The sequence below is a fragment of the Talpa occidentalis genome, unplaced genomic scaffold (assembly GCF_014898055.3).
Source record: "Talpa occidentalis isolate TD23 unplaced genomic scaffold, MPIMG_talOcc4v2.1 talOcc4.3, whole genome shotgun sequence".
NCBI classification, from domain to species: Eukaryota; Metazoa; Chordata; class Mammalia; order Eulipotyphla; family Talpidae; genus Talpa; species Talpa occidentalis.
Genome location: NW_023603184.1, coordinates 125,167,763 through 125,188,042, shown reverse-complemented (window position 1 = coordinate 125,188,042; position 20,280 = coordinate 125,167,763). Strand labels below are relative to the sequence as shown.

The 20,280-nt window shown below is 35.7% G+C and overlaps 1 protein-coding gene across 7 annotated transcripts in view; it reads left to right on the top strand.

Moving 5' to 3' along the window:
* ICA1L (islet cell autoantigen 1 like) overlaps window positions 1-20,280 on the top strand; it is a 47,340-nt gene that overhangs the window by 14,878 nt on the left and 12,182 nt on the right. For all 7 annotated transcript variants that reach the window (XM_037523875.2, XM_037523870.2, XM_037523871.2 and 4 more), the window contains exons 7-11: window positions 902-1,027; window positions 2,394-2,492; window positions 3,733-3,809; window positions 5,306-5,349; window positions 13,759-13,833. In XM_037523875.2, the coding sequence (XP_037379772.1) occupies window positions 902-1,027; window positions 2,394-2,492; window positions 3,733-3,809; window positions 5,306-5,349; window positions 13,759-13,833 (421 nt within the window). The remainder of the gene's footprint in view (window positions 1-901; window positions 1,028-2,393; window positions 2,493-3,732; window positions 3,810-5,305; window positions 5,350-13,758; window positions 13,834-20,280) is intronic.

Here is a 20,280-nt window from a genome sequence, read left to right as displayed (position 1 = left end):
CAGCCTATGATTTGGAAGGATGATTTGAAAGGAATATGCTCTATCCTGTGGTTTCCTGTTCTGCAAACATGAGAAGCTCTTCACTCATCTCCCATGCCTAGGACTTCTGTCTGCTTTTCTCTGAATCTGGAATACTTTCCTCAGGGTCTTAGCATATCCCATTCATCATCTTTATTTCCCAGTTCACACATCATGCATGAACTCACCAAGGGCTTCCCCAGATATCCTATCAAAAGTAGTTATCCATTTTTGTTCACTTACGTTAATCTTTGCAATTTGAGATTATCTTTTATACTGTATTTATATATTTCCTTTTTTCCTGCACCTCCCTGCTCAGGAATGATGGGAAGAACATTGTTTTATTCACAATATCCCAGTGCCTAGAACAGTGCTTGGCACATAATAGATATCTTATAAACATTAGTTGGATAAATGAATGTGAATATTTAAAAGTTCAGTACTTACTGAACTTCGAGAATTATGATTCACCTTTTGTATAAGAAATATAATAGGCCTGTATTTAAACTTATAAATTTCCATGATTTAGAATTATTGTTTCACAATACCTTTCTATTTATTCTTCTATTCTTAGCTAAATACTATCCATCACTAGTTATGAGTATTTCTTTGTATTTGGAATCAGTGAGGTTTTTTCTTCTTAACTATACATTTTCCATCTCTCATTTCATATGTTATGAGCATAAAAATACCTGCTAGAATCTCCCACAATTACTAAAAATAACCAAAATCTTTGCCTTTAAACATGAACCAATAATACAAGGAAAGGGAATTAGGCTTCTTTATTACAATTTCATGTATCTGAAAATATGTACCATGAATCTGTATAGTATATTTACATCTGTATTACCAGTAATAATGGTCAACATTTGTGTGGTTGCAGGTACAGATCCAAGTGAGAAATAGCAAAGCTTCTTTTGACAAGTTAAAGATGGATGTTTGTCAGAAAGTGGATTTACTTGGAGCTAGTCGCTGCAATATGTTATCTCATACACTCACTACCTACCAGGTACCCACCTCCATGGTCAGCATGTCCTTGCAGTAAAGATGAGTGGTGAGATTCCTTTTTAAAAGTTGTCTGTCTAAAGAGTGTCAAAAAAAAAAAAAACTGTATAATTGATCAGATGCCTTTGGCTTTGCTAAAATTGACTTGAGGTTCAAATAGAATCATAGAATTCTAGACTGAAAAAGACCTTAAGGATTGCCTACTCCCCTAGCTTCACATTATTCTCATTGGTATCTAGAAAAGAGACAGGCACCATCTCAGGTTGAGGGGACTGTTGAGGAGGCAGGTTGCAAAGCCCAGTAGTCCCAGTTCCCCTAGAGTCATTCCACTTTGAAATTCTACATAAAATTTCATTTGAAGCAATGATGCTGTGGTGCAAAGGAATTAAAAGGTTTCTGTTATTTTACAAATGAAGACAGTGAAACCTATGTGAATTCAAGTAAATGGCATTGTAGTGCTTAAAGATCTGTTTTCTAATTCTAGTTCATATACTCTTTTTGTTCTGGCAAGTTATCATGCCACACTGATTGTAACTTCAGAAAAGCCACTTGTGTTTATATTAACCCAAATCACACATAAATAGTATACAGTGAATAAATTAGATATTAATAAGTACCAGTTACTAATTTTAACATGTATTTATCAATGGCAAAATAGAAGAATAAGCTGTATTTACATAGGAAAGAAAAATAAACTAAAGGGAATGAACATCCACTGCTGCTTTTAGGGAATCCACCTAATTTCAGGTGTTAAAAAATATGCACTTGAAAATAGAAGGACATGACAATTCATGTAGCATAATGCCTGAAACACAATAGCAGTTAGTTCGATTCTCCTTTATTCTCTTTACTCACTCATCCCTCTCACTTTGAATAAAAACATTGAAACAACAAGGAAAATCTTAGATGACTTGCCTTGAAAATAAATTTTTTTTTGGCACAACTAAATGAAAGACCAAATTTGGTGGTATTCTTTTTCACTAATTAATGAAAGCCTATATATGCTCACCAAAATAAATATTTACCCCTAATACAAACTAGATATATTTGTGCTTTTAACATTTCTCTTTCCAATTCCTTAGAAAGTTTTTCAGTTTACCAGTTTAATTCTGGTAGCTACAGTCACTCTTGGCTCCAGTGTACATTCCAGTGCTGATACAGTCACATATATACATCTAGACAACAGATGCCAGTTCTTACATACAATTACTATTTATAATGCTTTCTGGTTCCCCAAACTTGAAAATTGAATTTAGTTCCTGCTTCTTATTCTGGGATTATTCACCTACTACACTAGTGAGGAAAACAGCACTAAAAAAAAATCATGAAGAAGAAGCAGAACTGTGGTGTCAACTTTTCTTTTTCTGCAGAGAATACTCCTTGGATTCTGGGAGAAAACAGCTCAAATAATGTCCCAAATCGATGGGACCAGTATTGGCTTTCATCCTTATGGCTTTATAGCTCTCAAGGTATATTTCTGTGTTCTTTTGTTAGATATGTTTTAATTGATTTGGATAACACTGAAACTATTTTTTGCTAAGCTTAACTTGTAGAACATTTTTTTACACTTCTTCAGCCAAGGATCAGCACTCCTTCAGCCAGTCATTTTTCTGTACTTCCCTGATTCCAAATGCTACATGCAACATGAAACAGATACTTGGGAATATGTTAGGCTGTTCATGATATTAGTGGGGACAAGGTGACAGGGAGAAAGTGAAAAGGAAATTAAAACACATGAAAGATAAGAAAGGTTATGGCAAGGAAAAACTTTAGAGAAAGAAATGATGAAAAGTAATCATCTGTTTTCAAAAGTGGCCATATTAGCACAATAAAATTAGAAGTTAAAATTTTCATTTTTCCTTTACAATTTCATTGAGGCTAATCATGATATAAAAATTATGCCAGTTTTGGTCATGTACATGTGTGATGTACTGCTTTAGATCAGTTCTTTCTGTAACAGCTACTGTGAAAGGTAATCTTGGGTTATGGTTAGAATACTTTTAACATTTCCATGTATTGCCCTTAACTTTCTTTGCTTATGGCTTATCTAGTAGAGTTGCACCATGATAGTCATTTCTTCAGTTCTTGTAGGCTAGGTTTTCAGTACCTTTGAACTTATCAGTAGACCTTGAATTCATTGGTGAGTTCGTTCAAGCTAGATGTGGAATCTTTGATGGGTTCACACATTTCTACTGTATATTTCTGGAGTTGATATGGGTTTTCAAGATATGTTCTTCCAGACCAATAAATACCCTTATATGAGGGTTTTTTGGTTTTGGTTCTTTTGTTGTATGTGTTTTGTTTTGATTTTTACTTTTTCTATATTACTGCTTCTATATTACTTGAGAGCATAATGCATATTTAGGTAAATTTAATGTCTAATTTCTGCTCAGAATTGATGTGAAAATCTTAGCTGTATTGACAGCATTGTAGTTCAGGCTAGTAACACAGTGTATGTCTTCTGAGATATCTCAAATTGTAAACCTAGGGGCTATGCCTCTTTAGTGTGTGCACTTGCCACAGGCAGCCAAGGTAAACAAAGACATAAGTTCAGTTTAAATTACGTCAGCATACATTTCCCGTATCTCTCATTCCCTACCTCAGAACTACTCTTATTTAATATTGTTGTTTAGAATTTTAATTCTCATTTTGTTTGTACAAAGAAACAGATTCTTTCCATCTACTTAATGTTAAATTTCTTATCCTTAGCAACAAGAAGACTCTCCAAGCAAGCTTACTGAAAACAACAAGGAAGAAAACGGTTTTCTTACTGAAAACCTCAATAAGTAAGCAGACAAAAGTTATGAAAGACTTGAATGCCACTGTATGATACGCGTGAAGAGTTGTTTCCTCTCTGGTTGACATTTGTTTTGAAGTCTTATTCCCTCATTTTTATCATATCAGGCAAATGAGATGACAGTAGTACAGACCATTTGGGGGTGATAATTTCAAATTATAGTTTGGGAGACTCAGCCCTGTACCTCTAACAAGTGACCACCAGTGGAGGCAGCTAGAAGAAAGTGACAAGTGCCCACAGCAGTGAGTCAGAAGCTATTAGGTATCTACCTCTGAACAACACAAGTGAGACTGTGGCTGGTTATCTGAAAGGGGCTTTTGAAAGGCACATCCTACTTGCTGCCCATTTCCTTTGTATAACCTCTTACCCTTATTTTCCTTTGAGAGCGGCCACTTAATTCTCATTTTAACCAGTTTATCCTGGATATATTGATACAAATTGTACTTGGTATAATAATAAACCTGGAAATATGGCCCAAATAGTGATAAACTATATACTATTAATTGGAAGGTAATCCGAAATACAAGCATTTCCCTATTTTCTCCATGGAACAATTCAGACCAATTTTTTTTTTTTTGCTAACTTGAATATGTAAATATTTTATATTTATATTTATATTTCAAATTATATTATATTTCAAATTATAGGTATAAATTAAACTTACTAACTTAATTATACATTGACATTTTAAATCATGTTACATTAAATATTTTCCATTACATTTCTTGAAAGTTAGATTGACAAACTTCTCATATATCTGCAATGTTATTAGAGCTACTTTTTGAGTTAACTAACATATTCCAGAGCATTCATTTTCTTTTCCATCCAGATCACTTAAAAAACTATCTATGTATATTGTCATTGAAGATTTCATCCCAAGTCGCAAATACATATTTGCTCCAGGGGTTTATTTTTGTGGTATTTGCAAATATTGCATTGCTTTATAAGTATCTGTAAAGACTTACTAAAAACAAACTCCAATATTAGAATTATAAGGTATCTGTCTCTTTTTTGATGATTGCATCAGGTGGATGATAGAAATATTTGTCTTTTGCAAACATACCTTGTTTTTCAAATAGAGTAGTACCCTTTTTTCCTGGTATTCTTCATTCCTTCTATTAAGCCCGCAAATATTTTTGAGAAAAATCCTGCAATGCATGAAAACTACACTTCATACTTGATGGATCTGGAAACAGATGTTGTGTCTGATAAAATACTTAGCATAGTGCCCATAGTGCTGAACAAAGTGCCTGGTACTTCATCAGTATGAGTAAATGTTCATTGAGAGAATAAGGAGCAAAAGGATATTTCAAATTCTGTGTAGAACTGTAGAAGATTTACCTCTACAGTTCTACACAGAATTTGAAATATTGTTGAAATGTTGTCTCTTTGTTATGAAAAAAAATTTAAACCATACTAAACATTGTAGAATGAGTCCCAAATATATTTTAACCAAAATCTCTGTATTTTTGGTTTTTACTTTAGGTTAGTTTTATCAGGTGATGAAATAAGCTTGGGAAGTGAACCAGGTAAGAAGATAAAATTATTACTTTGAAACAATCACATTTTTAAATGTCAAGGCAGTTTATCACAGGCTTTTTTTTTTTTTTTTGGTGGGACCCTCGCCAGCTGCCGGGGAACAAACCGGCGCTGCAGAGGCTGCGGGCAGCCTCGCAGCCCAGCACACAACCACTGCGCCACCAGGGGAGGCCCTATCACAGGCTTTTAAAACTGATGTGTTAATATACATTCAATTTAAAAAAACATGGTTAGTCACTTTTTAAGTTTCTTCTACATAGGCATTTAAGTTTCGATTTTTTCTATCTTTAGTGAGTTATAATTGATATATAATACTGTGCAAATTTAAGGTATACAATGTTATGATTTGATAATTGCATATATTGTAAAAAAGCTATCACATACAATAAGGTTTGCTAATTCATCACCTCGCATAGTTATCATATTTATTTTGGGGGTAAGAATATTAAAGATACTCTGTATCTCGGGCCTCCCTGGTGGCGCAGCAGTTGAGCGCTGGGTTGCGAAGCTGCCCACAGCCTCTGCAGTGCCGGTTCGATCCCCGGCTGCTCCCCGGCCACCGGAGGAGGGTCCCACATGGCGTGCAGACCTCTCCTGCCGCCCGCTGCTCCCCTCAGCAGTGTACTTCGGTCCTTCTGCCTGCTCTGCTTCCCGCTCTGGCTCTGGTGAATTCTCTCACCCTCCCTCGATTCTGACTGTACCCAGTGCATGTATAAACAAAAAAAAAAAAAAAAAAAAAAACCAAATAAAATAAATTAAAAAAAAAAAGATACTCTGTATCTCTACTAATACTCTATTAGCTACTGTCAAGCATATAATACATTATCATTAACTATACTTACCATTCAGGAGAGTAGATTTCCATTATAACTTCCAGTTATAAGATGGATGTGTTTTACAGATCTTCTCTCTTCATTTCCCCTACGCACACAGCTCCCTTGCCCCCAGACCCTGGCAACTAATGAAAGCCTATATATGCTCACCATTTCTATGACTTCAGTTTTTTGAGATTTCACATATAAGTGAGATCTTACAAAATTTGTCTTTCTCTAGATTATTTCATTCAGCATAATGCCCTCCTAAGTTCACCCATCCACATTAGCTCAAGTGGTAGGATTTCCTTTTTTATGACTGAATGCTTTGTTTTCTAGAAATATTTTCTATATATTCTACGTTTCTGTAGATGATATATCACATTTTCTCCATTCATCTGTAATAGACACTTGTATTGTTTTCATATCTCGCATATTGTAAATAATAATGCAATGAATGCATACAAATACATTTAAAAAATTTATTTATTATGCATACAAGAACTGGGGTGCAAGCCAGAGGTGCAGGAAGTGAGAGGATTCACCAGAGGCAGTAGGGAGCAGAACAGGCAGTCTACTGAAATACACTGCTGAGAGGAGCAGCAGGCGAGTAGAAGAGGTCTGCTGCACCATGTGGGTTGCTCCCTGGCCAGCCGGGGATTGAACTTGTGCTGCACTGGCTGACAATAGCTTGATAGTGCTGTCTTTAACTCCTGTGCCACCATGCAAATATCTTTTAAAGATAGTGATTTCATTTCCTTTGGCTATTTACCCAGAAGTGGGATGCTGGATCATATGCTAATTCTATTTTTTTCCCCCAGGGTAACTTTATTTTTTAAATTTTTTTATATTTCTTACATCATTTTTCATTTTTGCACAATATATGCATTCTCATCTTGGTTATAGTCCCCATACAATTCCCACCACCTTTGTTTTGATCCTATTCCCATCTCTGCCCCCATAGTGTGTCCCTGGTTTATAAAGGCTTGTTGATTTTGATTTTTACTTTAGTATAATTAGTCTTTTTCCTGGTCCCTTATTTAGGTTTAGACCATCCGGGATTTTTCTTTTTCTTTCTGGCATATTTCACTGAGCATGATCCCTTCCAGTTCCATCTATGTTGCTGGAAATTGCATCAGTTATCAATTGCTGAGTAATATTCCATTGTGTATATGTACCACATCTTCTTGATCCAGTCATCTATTTTTGGGCATTTGGGCTGTTTCCAAAGCTTACCTATTGTAAATAGTGCTGCAATAAACATAGGGGTGCAGGTACCCTTCTGAATTGTGTTTCTGTGTCCTTTGGGAGCTTCCATATGATCCAGCAATTCCACTACTAATTCTATTTTTAATTTTTTGAGATACTCCATAATATTTTCCATACTGGCGGAACCAATTTACATTCCCACCAACAGTATACAAAATTTCTCTTTCCTCCACATCCTTATTGACACTTGTTATTTCTTGTCTTTTTGATATTAGCCATTCATTTTAATCACGAGATGATATCACTGTAGTTTTGATTTGCATTTCCATGATGATTCATGATGTTGAACACCTTACCATAAGCCTGTTGGTCATCTGTATGTCTCCTTTGAAAAATATCTATTCAGGTTTTTTGCCCATTTTAAAATCAGATTGTTTTTATACTATTGAGTGTTAATTGAGTTCCTTCTATTTTGGGGGTATGAACCCTTTATCTGATATATAGCTTACAAATATTTTATTCATTCTGTCAGTTGCCCTTTCATTTTTGTTACTTGTTTGTTTTTCCGGTGCAGATTTTTAGTTTCATATAGTCCCACTTATTTTTCCTTGTTGATTGTACTTTTGAAGTCATATCAAAAGAAATCATTGCCCAGACCAGTGTCAAGAAGTCTTTTCCCTATTTCTTTTTTCTTGGAGTTTGTGGTTTCAGAAATTACATTTATTTAATTCATTTCAAGTTAATTTTTATGGGTGGTGTTAGATAGGGGTCCTGTGTCATTTTTTTTTTTTGCATGTGAATATCCACTAAGTCTAGCATTTCTTTTCTCTGTTGGTTACCATTTGTTGGAATATTTTTCTATCCTTTTACTTTTAGCATATGCCGATCCTTAAAACTAAAATGAGTCTCTTGTAGACAACATTATCATTGGATCTTGTTTTTTTTTTAAATCCATTCAGCCATTCTATTTTGATTTTATTGAAAATAATTTTTTAAAATATTTATTTATGCATACAAGAACTAGGGTACAGGCCGGAGGTGTGAGAGGATTCACCATAGACACAGCGAGGAACAGAACAGGTGGATTTACTGAAATACACTGCTGAAGAAAGCAGCAAGCGAGATAGGAGAGGTCTGCTGCACCATATTTTTTTTTTAAATAATAAATTTTATTTTTATATTCCCCATACAATTGCAGCCCCGATTCTGACCCCAATCCCTCCCCTCCCGCCCCTCACCCCCCAAAAAGTGTCTCTGGTTCATAGTTTTTTGTTGATTTTGATTTTCACTTTCTTATAGTTATTCATTTTTCTGGTCCCTTATTTAAGTTTTCTAGATTCCTGCTATGAGTGAGACCATCCGGTATTTTTCTTTTTCTTTTTGGCTTATTTCGCTGAGCATGATCCCTTCCAGCGCCATCCATGTTGCTGCAAATTGCATGTGTTTATCTTTTTTGAATGCTGAGTAATATTCCATGGTATATATGTACCACATCTTCTTGATCCAGTCATCTATTTTTGGGCATTTGGGTTGTTTCCAAAGCTTAGCTATTGTAAACAGTGCTGCTATAAACATAGGGGTGCAGGTGCTCTTTGGAATGGATGTTTCTGTGTCCTTTGGGTAAATACCTAGGAGTGGAATTGCTGGATCATATGGAAGCTCTATGTTTAGTAGGTCCAGAAATCTCCACACAGCTCTCCATAATGGTTGGACCAGTTTGCACTCCCACCAGCAGTGCAGAAGAGTTCCTTTTTCTCCACACCCTTGCCAACATTTGTTGTTGCTAGTTTTTTTAATATGTGCCATTCTCACTGGTGTAAGATGGTATCTCATGGTAGTTTTGATTTGCATTTCCCTGATATCAAGTGATGTTGAACATTTTTTCATATGCCTGTTGGCCATTTGCATTTCCTCTTCAGAGAAGTTTCTTTTTACCTCTTCTGCCCATTTTTTGACTGGATTATTTTCTTTGTTGTTGTTGAGTCTCGTCAGCTCTTTGCAGATTTTTGTGATCAGTCCTTTATCATTAGTGTTGGGTGCAAAAATGTTCTCCCAGTTGGTGGGGTTTCTCTTTGTTTTTGTTATTGTCTCTTTTGCTGTGCAGAAGTTCTTTAATTTGATGTAGTCCCAGCTGTTGATCTTTGCCTTCACTATCACTGCTTTGGGTGATGTGTCTGTAAAGATGTCTTTGATGTGCAAATCACGTAGTGTTTCGCCTATATTTCCTTCTATGTATTTTATGGTTTCAGGTCTTATGTCTAGTTCTTTAATCCATTTTGAGTTGATTTTTGTGTACGGTGTGAGGTAGTGGTCAAGCTTCATTCTTTTGCATGTAGCGACCCAGTTTTCCCAGCACCATTTATTGAACAAACTTTCTTTGCTCCAATGCATAGTCTTTGCTCCTTTGTCAAAGATTAGTTGACCATAAATCTGTGGGTTTGTTTCTGGATTTTCTATTCGATTCCATTGGTCTGTATGTCTGTTCTTGTTCCAATACCATGCAGTTTTGATGATTATGGCTTTGTAGTAGAGTTTGAAGTCTGGGAGTGTGATGCCTCCATTCCCTTCTTTTTTTTTCAGGAGAGCTTTGGCTATTCGGGGTTTTTTGTGATTCCATATGAATTTCATCAATAATTGTTCTATTTCTTTGAAGAATGACATTGAAATTTTGATTGGAATAGCATTGAATCTGTATATTGCTTTTGGAAGGATGGCCATTTTAATAATGTTTATTCTTCCAATCCATGAGCAGGGGATGTCTTTCCATTTCTTTGTGTCTTCTTCTATTTCTTTTAACAGTGTTTTATAGTTTTCTTTGTATAGGTCCTTTACCTCTTTTGTTAGATTTATTCCCAAATATTTGATTTTTTTTGTTTCAATAACAAAAGGGATGGTTTTTTTGATTTCTTCTTCTTCAGATTTATTGTTTGTGTATAGGAAGGCTACTGACTTTTGCGTGTTGATTTTGTATCCTGCCACTTTACTGAACTGACTGATGAGTTGAATTAGATTTTCCTGTGGAGTTTTTGGGGTTCTCTATGTATAATATCATATCATCTGCAAATAGTGATAGTTTGGCTTCTTTTCCTATTTGGATTCCTTGGATGTCTTTCTCTTGTCTTATTGCTCTGGCTAGGACTTCCAGTATTATATTGAAAAGCAGTGGTGAGAGTGGGCATCCTTGTCTTGTTCCAGATCTTAATGGAATTGCTTTCAGCTTTTCACCATTGAGAATGATACTGGCTGTTGGCTTGTCATAGATGGCCTTTATGATGTTGAGGTATGTTCCTTGTATCCCAAGAATTTCAAGGGCTTTTATCATGAATGGGTGTTGCACTTTGTCGAAAGCTTTCTCAGCATCTATTGATATTATCATATGGTTTTTATATTTCTTTTTGTTGATGTGCTGGATAACGTTGATTGATTTTCGGATGTTAAACCATCCTTGTGTCCCTGGAATGAATCCTACTTGGTCGTGGTGAATTATCTTATGGATACATTGTTGGATTCTGATAGCTAAAATTTTATTGAGGATTTTTGCATCAGTGTTCATTAGGGAGATTGGCCTGTAGTTTTCCTTTTTTGTGTTGTCCTTGTTCGGTTTTGGTATTAGTGTAATTTGGATGCCAACCAAGAATACTCTATCCCGCAAAGCTCTCCTTCCTCTTTGAAGAAAGAATATGGACCTTCTCAGACAAACAGAAACTCCGGAATTTCATTACAACTAAACCCCCACTCCAAAAAATACTACAAGGAGTCCTAAAGCCAGAACCTCAGAGGGATGAATAACAATGAAAGAAGGCCAAAAAAAAAGGTTATTAAAAGAATAAATAAATAAAATCAAAGGAAAGACAAACACAATGGCAAATACAGATGTTAACATATCAATATTAACTCTAAATGTAAATGGACTAAACTCTTCAATAAAAAGACACAGAGCTGCAGCCTGGATTAAGAAACAAAATCCCGGGCCTCCCCGGTGGCGCAGCGGTTGAGCGCTGGGTTGCGAAGCTGCCCGCGGCCTCTGCGGCGCCGGTTCGATCCCCGGCTGCTCCCCGGCCACCGGAGGAGGGTCCCACATGGCGTGCAGACTTCTGCCGCCCGCTGCTCCCCTCAGCAGTGTACTTCGGTCCTTCTGCCTGCTCTGCTCCCCGCTCTGGCTCTGGTGAATTCTCTCACCCTCCCGCGCTTCTGACTGTACCCAGTGCATGTATAAACAAAACAAACAAACCAGCAAACAAATAAAAAAAGCATGCCTCTATAAAAAAAAAAAAAAAAAAAAAAAAAAAAAAGAAACAAAATCCAACCTTTTGCTGTCTCCTGGGCTTTTGTTTTTGGGGAGGTTTTTGATTACCATTTCAATTTCGCTAATTGTAATTGGTCTGTTTAGGTGTTCTATTTCTTCTTTATCTAGCTTTGGGTGATTGTAGAGTTGTAGGAATTTGTCCATCTCCTCTAGATTGTTGAACTTGTTTCCATATAACTGTTCATAGTAGTTACTGATTATTCTTTTGATTTCTGCTGTATCTGTTGTGATTTCTCCTCTTTCATTTGTGATCCTGTTTATTTGTGCTTTCTCCCTTTTTTCCTTTGTGAGCCTGGCTAGGGGTTTGTCTATTTTATTTATTTTTTCAAAGAACCAGCTCTTGGTTTCATTGATCTTTTGGATTGTTTTTTTTTAGTTTCAATTTCATTTATTTCTGCTTTGGTTTTTATTATTTCTTTTCTTCTACTGGTTTTGGGGTTTTTTTTGTTGTTCTTTTTCTAGATCTTTGAGCTTCGAGATTAGGTTGTTTCTTTGAGTTCTTTCTTGTTTCTTGATGTGAGCTTCTATTGCTATATATTTTCCTCTTATTACTATTTTTGCTGCATCCCATACATTTAGGATATTGGTGTCCTCCTTGTCATTCAATTCAAAGAATTTTTTAATTTCTTCTTTGATCTCCTCATTAGTCCAGTGGTCTTCCAGTAGTGTGGTTTTTAATCTCCATGAGGTAGGAAAGTTCCTTGCCTTCTTTTTATGGTTTATTTCTAGTTTGATGCCTTCATGGTCAGAAAAGATGGTTAATATGATTTCAATCTTGGTGCTGCACCATATTTTAAGTTATGGTGCAGGGATAGAACTGGCCAGGGATAGAACTCAGGCCATAGAGGTGATAGCTCTGAGACTTAACCCCTTAGGCCACCAGGGAGGCCCTTTAAAAAGCAATTTTTGTTTATGGCTATTTCAGTTTGTATTTCTTTTTTTTAATGTTAGAAGCATTTTAACACTCATATGCTTTCTTTTAGCACATTTATTTGATTTTTCTAGTCATATGAAAACAAGACTGCTTTCATTCTAGAGTGAAAATTGTGAAGATGCACCACTCTCAGAAGAATAGGGCAGCTTTTTTTTTTTTTTTTTTTTTGGTGGGACCCTCGCCGGCAGCCGGGAATAAACCAGTGCTGCAGAGACTACTGGCAGCCTCGCAGCCCAGTGCTCAACCGCTGTGCCACCAGGGGAGGCCCGAATAGGGCAGCTTTTGAATTAAAAGTAAACCATACCCAATCATTCACTCATTTATTCATTTAACATAAAAGAATATCGGTTGTACAAGAGACAGGGAGATTAGGCAGAACAAAATTAGAATGACCTTTCAGAAACTAAGAATGAGAACAGGTCTACCAAGAAAGGAAATAAGCTTAGGAATGTGAAAACTTTTAAGTTAAAAGACCTGAATACAAAGAAGACCTGAATACAAGGTTATTTGTGTTTTATATATATATATATGTGTGTGTGTATGTATATATATGTATATATGTGTTATATATAACTATAGTTACATAGTTTTTTTTTTAATGTATTTCTTTTTTTTTTTAAATTTTTTTTTAAAGAGGCACGTATTGTATTTATTTATTTGTTTGTTTGTTTGTTTGTTTATACATGCACTGGGTACAGTCAGAAACGCGGGAGGGTGAGAGAATTCACCAGAGCCAGAGCGGGGAGCAGAGCAGGCAGAAGGACCGAAGTACACTGCTGAGGGGAGCAGCGGGCGGCAGGAGAGGTCTGCGCGCCATGTGGGACCCTCCTCCAGTGGCTGGGGAGCAGCCGGGGATCGAACCTGCGCCGCAGAGGCCGTGGGCAGCTTCACAACCCAGCGCTCAACCGCTGCGCCACCGGGGAGGCCCTAGTTACATAGTTATATATATACACACACACAAATGCAATTTTTATATATGGTTCTTTAAATTATTACATCTCTCTTTCCTATATATATTATAATCTCATTTGGTCAATTGACTACTTTGGCCTAATTATAAAATATTAAAGTAGATAAGCATGCCAGATTCTTTTTCAACTTCAAGGTAAGTTTGAACTTTTATGTGCTTTTGTTGCAGCAATCAAAGATCATAAGGAAAAGCATTTTCAAATAAGGGATACTGAAGCACCTCAGTTCTCTAACTCTGAAAATGGTATGAAATTATAATTTCACTTTCACTGTCTATAGAGATAATTTATTTTCTAAAATTCCTTCCTTTTTATTTAATATATATTTCCTTGGGTTTATTTCTAAGTATTTTATCTTTCTATAAATATTCTTTTCTATTATATCTTTTAACTGGTATATATGTATGCTATTGATTTTTGCATGTTAATTTTATATACTGCTACCTTGCTGAATTCTTTTATAGTTCAGACTAGTTTTATCATTGGTTTTCTCAAGTTATCCAAGTGTATCATCATGTCATTTGCAAATAATAGTCCTGTGTTTTTTTTCTTTACAAATTCCTATGACTGTAATTGATTCCTCTTACTTAATTGCATTGGTTAAACCCTCCAGAACAATGTTAGATAGTAGTGGGCATTTCCTGATCTTAATGAAAATACTTGTTATGTTTCTGAATTAATTAAGATGTTGGCTTTTAGACTGAGGTATATATTTTACAATGTTTAGGAAGTATTCACACATTCTATTTTCTCAAGTATTTTAATTAGTAATGGTTGTTGAATTTTGCCAATAACTTCCAGCATCTACACCAGCAATTATTTGATTTTTCTTCTTAACAATGTTAATATGATTAGCTATACTAACTGGTTTTCTGCTATTACACCAATTTAAGTCCAGCTTTGTCATTTTACACTAGTCTACTTGCTGATAATTTATTTACTACTTTTGCATTGCTATTAATTTTCCTGTAAAAGCTTCTAGGCTTGGTGCTTTGTGTTTTCTTCTCTATGGAAATTCATCTAAACTTACTATCTTTACTGGGATCTATTTTAGTAAATTATATTTTTCTCAATCATTCACTATTCCTCTCAAATTATACTCAAAATAAGTAATTGCATAGCGTTATGCAGTCTTTTAACAGCTTTATTGCCATTATAAGTTTCCGTGATTTTTAGCAAATTTAGGAGTTGTGCAACCATCACCACAATTGAGTACTAGAAAATTTCCGTTACTCCCCAAATTATCCAATTCTTATTTGTAATTAATCCTTGTTCCCACTCCCAGCCCTAAATCACTAATCAGCTTTCTGTCTACAAATTTCCTTTCCTGAACATTTCATATAAGTGAAGTCAAACAAACGGCAGTTCTTTATGTCTGGTTTTTGCTGTCTTCCATTAAAAATAATGTTTTATAGATTCACCCATGTGCTATATTTAGCAATAGTTCCTTACTTTTTTCCCCTCATATTTTATTATTGTGATGAAATACATATAAAATGTCATTAACCGTTTAAGTGTACAGGTCTATTAAAAATAGTTAAAATGTGCAACTAACACCATCATTCATCTCTGTAACTCTTCATTGTGTAAAACTAAAATTCTGTATCCATTAAACAATAAATCCCTATTACCTACCCTTTCCCTAGCCCCTGATGCCCACTATTCTACTTTCTCTCTCATGTAAGTGAAATCATACAGTATTTGTCTTTTTTTGTGACTGACTTATTTCACTATATTGTCCTCAAGGTTCATACATAAGGCATATTACAGAATGTCCCTCTTTTTTAAGGCTGAATATTCCATTATATGTATATGCCACATTTTGCTCACTAGTTCATTACTTTATTGATGAATAGTATTAATTTGTTTGGCTATACCATATTATGTTTCTCTGCCAGTTGATGGACATTTGGTTTACACTTTTGGGATATAATAATACTGCTGCTATGAACATTCAAGTACTCCTTTTATAAACACATGTTTTCATTTTTTCTGCTTAGATTGCTAATGAATGGAATTGCTAGGCTATAATGATAAATTTGAGTTTAACTTGTTAAGGAAAAACTGATTTTTAAATGGTTGTACCATTTCATTTCTACTAGCAGAGTATGAGGGTACTAGTTTCTCTCCATGTGAACTAACATGGAGAGATGATAGAGAGGTGGTGTCTGTCTTTTTAATCATATACATTGTAGTGCTTTTGGCTTGTGCTCTTAGTTTGCATTTCTCCAGTGACCTATGATGCTAAGCATCTCTTCATGAGCTTATTGGCCATTCATATGTCTTCTCTGTTGACAAATCTATTCATATCTATTGCCTATTTTTAAAATGAGTTATTTATCTTATTAAGCTGCAGGATTTCCTTATATATTCTTGATGCAAATTCTCTGTCAAATACATGAATTGTAATTATTTTATCCTAGATTTCTTAAATTTGCCTCTTAAAAAATTTTTTGAAGTCCAATTTATTACTTCTTTTTTCTTCTAAGGATTATTCTTTTGGTGACATATTTAAGAACTCTGCCTAGCACAAAGTGACAAAGATTTTTCTCCTATATTTTCTTCTAATCTTCTATTTAGGACTGTGATCATTTGGAGTTAACTGCCTGTGATTTTTTATATGTGCATATCCACTTTTTCTAGTTCCATTTGTTGAAAATACTCTCCATTGAATGTTTTTGGCCTTTTTGTTGACATCAAGGGAATAAAAAATGTTAGGGTGTATTTCTGTATTATAAATGTGTCCCACTGATTTGTATACCTATCCATGGCCAGTACCATACTATCATGATTACTGTGACTATAGTGAATTTTAAATTAGGTAGTGTTAAGTACCACATGTGTCTTCTTATTTCAAAATTGTTTTGGCAATTCTAAATCCCTTTGTATTTTCATATAAATTTTATAAGCAACTTGGCAATTTCTACCCCCAAAAAAGGCTATTGGGATTTTGGTAGGTATATGTTGAATTTATGCAACTATTTGGCGTGAATGGCCATTGAGTAATATATATCCTTCCAATTCACAAATATGAGGATTTTCTCTTTATCTTCAGCTTTCAAAGAGATACAGATCTCTTTATATTGATTCTACTTGGGTTTTATTAGTCTTGTTTGGATGAGTAGCTTGATGGTTTTCATCAAAGTTGGGTTGTCTATTATTTCTTCATATTCTATAACCCTTCTCTCCTTTTTTTTTAAATTTTTTTAAAAGATTTATTCATTTATTTATTCAAGCACTGGGTACAGTCAGAAGTGCGGGAGGGTGAAAGAATTCACCAGAGCCAGAGTGGGGAGCAGAACAGGCAGACTGACGAAGAAGTACACTGCTGAGGGGAGCAGCGGGCGGCAGGAGAGGTCTGCACGCCATGTGGGACCCTCGCCCAGCGGCCGGGGATTGAACCGGCACTGTAGAGGCTGTGGGCAGTTTAGCAGCCCAGCACTCAACCACTGCGCCACCAGGGGAGGCCCTTTTTAAAAAATTTTTTAAAAAGATTTATTTATGCATACAAGAACTGGGGTACAGGCCAGAGGTGCAGGGGTGAGAGGATTCACCAGAGTGGGGAGCAGAACAGGCAGACTGAAATACACTGCTGAGGGAAGCAGTGGGAGAGACAGGAGAGGTCTGCTGCACCACGTAGGTAGCTCCCTGACCTGCTGGGGATCAAACTCATGCTGCAGAAGCTGTGGATAGCTTCATAGTGCTGTGCTTAACCCCTTGCGTCACCAGAGAGGCCCCCCTTCTCTCCTTTTGAGAGTCTTATTATGTACATGGTAGTACTTTTGATCATTTCTCTTAAGACTCTATTTTTTCTTCATTATTTTTCCTTTCTGTTCTTTGGGTTGCATAATCTCTGTCAATCTGTCATTAAGTTAGCTTATTCTTTCTTAAATTAGTTTAGATTTGCTCCTCTAGGAAATATTTTATTTCAGTTATTGTACTTTTCAGGTTTTCCTTTTGGTCTTTTACATATTGATATATATAATTTCTAACTATTGATATTCTGTATTTGAGTTATCATTGTTAAACCTCCCTTTGATTTTTTTTAAAGATTTATTTATGTATACAAGAACTGGGGTGTTGGTCAGAGGTGTGGGGGATGAGAGGATTCACCAGAGAGAGTAGGGAGCAGAACAGCGGATAACTGAAATACACTGCTGAGGGGAGCAGCGGGGGAGACAGGAGAGGTCTGCTGCGCCATGTGGGTCAGCTCCCTGGCTGGGGATTGAACTCATGTTGCAGTGGTAATAGCTTGATGGCACCTTGTCTTTAACCCCTGCACCATTAGGGAGGCCCATTCCCTTTGATTATTTTTAAGGTGGCTTTAAAATCTTTCCAGCTTTATAGAGGTATAATTAACAAATCATAAGACATTTAAAGTGTACCTCAAGGTGATTCTATATACATACAGTTGACCCTTGAACAACACAAGTTTGAACTGCATGAGTCCACTTACATTCAATTTTTTAAAATAAGTAATCCTAGAAATTTGTTTCTGGAGTTTTGCAAAAAATTAAGAAAAATTATGTCACAAATGAATAGATTATGTACAAAATTTTATCATTTACTACACAAAATACTTAGAAATCTGTTATAAAAGATTATAATTTATGAAAGCATTAACACTTGACAGCATCATTTGCAGTAAAGAGAAGTGTAAACAAATGTAAAAATGCAGTATGAAATCATAATTGCACACTGACTGTTGTGCATACTGTATTACTGCGATAATTTCATTAGCCACCCCCTATTGTTATTGGGGTAAGCTCAAGTGTTGAGTATCTGCTTGAAATGCTGTCTGACATTAATCATCTCTGCATGAGCAGTTCATCTCCAGTAAATTGTGTTTTGCAGTAAAAAGTGATCTCTGTGATTCTCATGTGTTTTTTCATCAATACTATAAACCCTCAGTAACACCATAGGACCCAAATGAAGTGCCCCCCAAGAAACAGAAAAGTCATAACAAGAAAACAGTTGAATTACTGGAAATGCATCATAGATTTGAGGTCTGCAGCTGTGGTTGCCTGCCATTGCAAGATAAATGAATCCGGAATATGGAACATTGTGAGAAAAAAGAAAGAAAGAGAAGAAATGAAGCCATTGCTGCAGCTAAGTCAGCAGGTGTGGAAACCTTGTACTTTTTGCACAATATCTTTTTATTTGTATTGAAAATTCAGCTTTTATGTGAAACACTAATATGAAGGGATATATGCTTGCCTGTGTTCACTGCAGCACTGTTTACAATAGCTAAGCTATGGAAACAACCTAAGTGCCCAAAGACAGATGAGTAGATTAGGAAGATATGGTATATGTACACAGTGGAATAGTATTCAGCTGTTTAAAAAATATAAACTCATACTATTTGTGACAACATGGATGGAAGGGGAAAGGGTTATTCTAAGCAAAATAAGTCAGAGAAGGACAAATACCAGGTGATTTCACTCATATATGGAAAATAGAGACACAAAACAAAGGAACAGAAAAACTAAACCAAAACAAACCCATAAATCTAACTGTATAACTGAAGTTACCAGAGAGGAAGGGTGGGAGAGGGGAATGGGTTGGTGGGGGAATGAAATATGGTTGAGGATTATGGGTGCTTTGGTGGTGGAAATGGTATTGTAATATATATCTGAAGAGGTATAAACTTATACCCCCAAATTATATACAGTATTGTAAACTTTTGTTACCTCCATGAAATGAATAGCATTAAAAAAAGAAAGAAAAAAAGTCTTGGAACCAGGGAAAATAAGAAAATGCAACTTTTATATGAGTGCAGGATTGCTATAAGAAAAGCATAGACTAATGTGATTTGAGAAAAATCAAAATCTTTACATGACAATTTAAACAAGAGGAAAGTGAAGGATCTAAAGCTGGAGAATTTCATGCCAGCAAAGAATGATTAAATAATTTTAGAAAGAGGTTTGACTTAAAAATTCAAGATAATGAGAAGCAGCTTCTGTGAACAAGGAGGAAGCAAATGAGTTCTCAGAGGCAGAGCAGAAAGTCATTGAAGAGAAAGCATATTTGTCTCAACAGGTTTTTTAATGCTGATGAAAATGCCACAAAGGACATTTAGTAGAGCAAGGAAGAGAAGCAAACATCAAGATTTAAGGCAGAAAGGGATGAGCTAACTCACACTTTTTTGCGCCAATGAAGTCAGGTCTGTGATCCAGGGTTGTCCTTATCTATAAATCTGCTAATTCTTGAACCTTGAAGGGAAAATATAAACACCAGTGCCAGATTTTTGGTTGTACAACAAGAAGGTTTAGACAACAAGAACGCTTTTTCTGGTTTGGTTCCACTAAATGCTTTGTCCCTGAAATTAGGAGGTACCTTGCCAGTAAAAGATTGCCTTTTAAAGTTCTTTAAATTGGACGTGCTCCTGAACATGCAGAACCCCATGGATTTCAACAATGAAGGCACCAAGGTGATGTAATTGCCCCCAAACACATCTCTAATGCAACCTCTTGATCAGGGGCTCATAAGGACCTTTAAGATTCACAGTGCTCTATGGAAAGGAACCCTAGTAGAGAGAACATCAAGGAAGACTGGAAGGATCACACCATTGAAGATGCCATCACTGCTATAGAAAAAGCCATGAAAACTATCAAGCCTGAAACAAATTCCCCCTGGAGTAAACTGTCCAGATATTGTGTATAACTTCACAGGGTTTGCAACAGAGCCAGTCA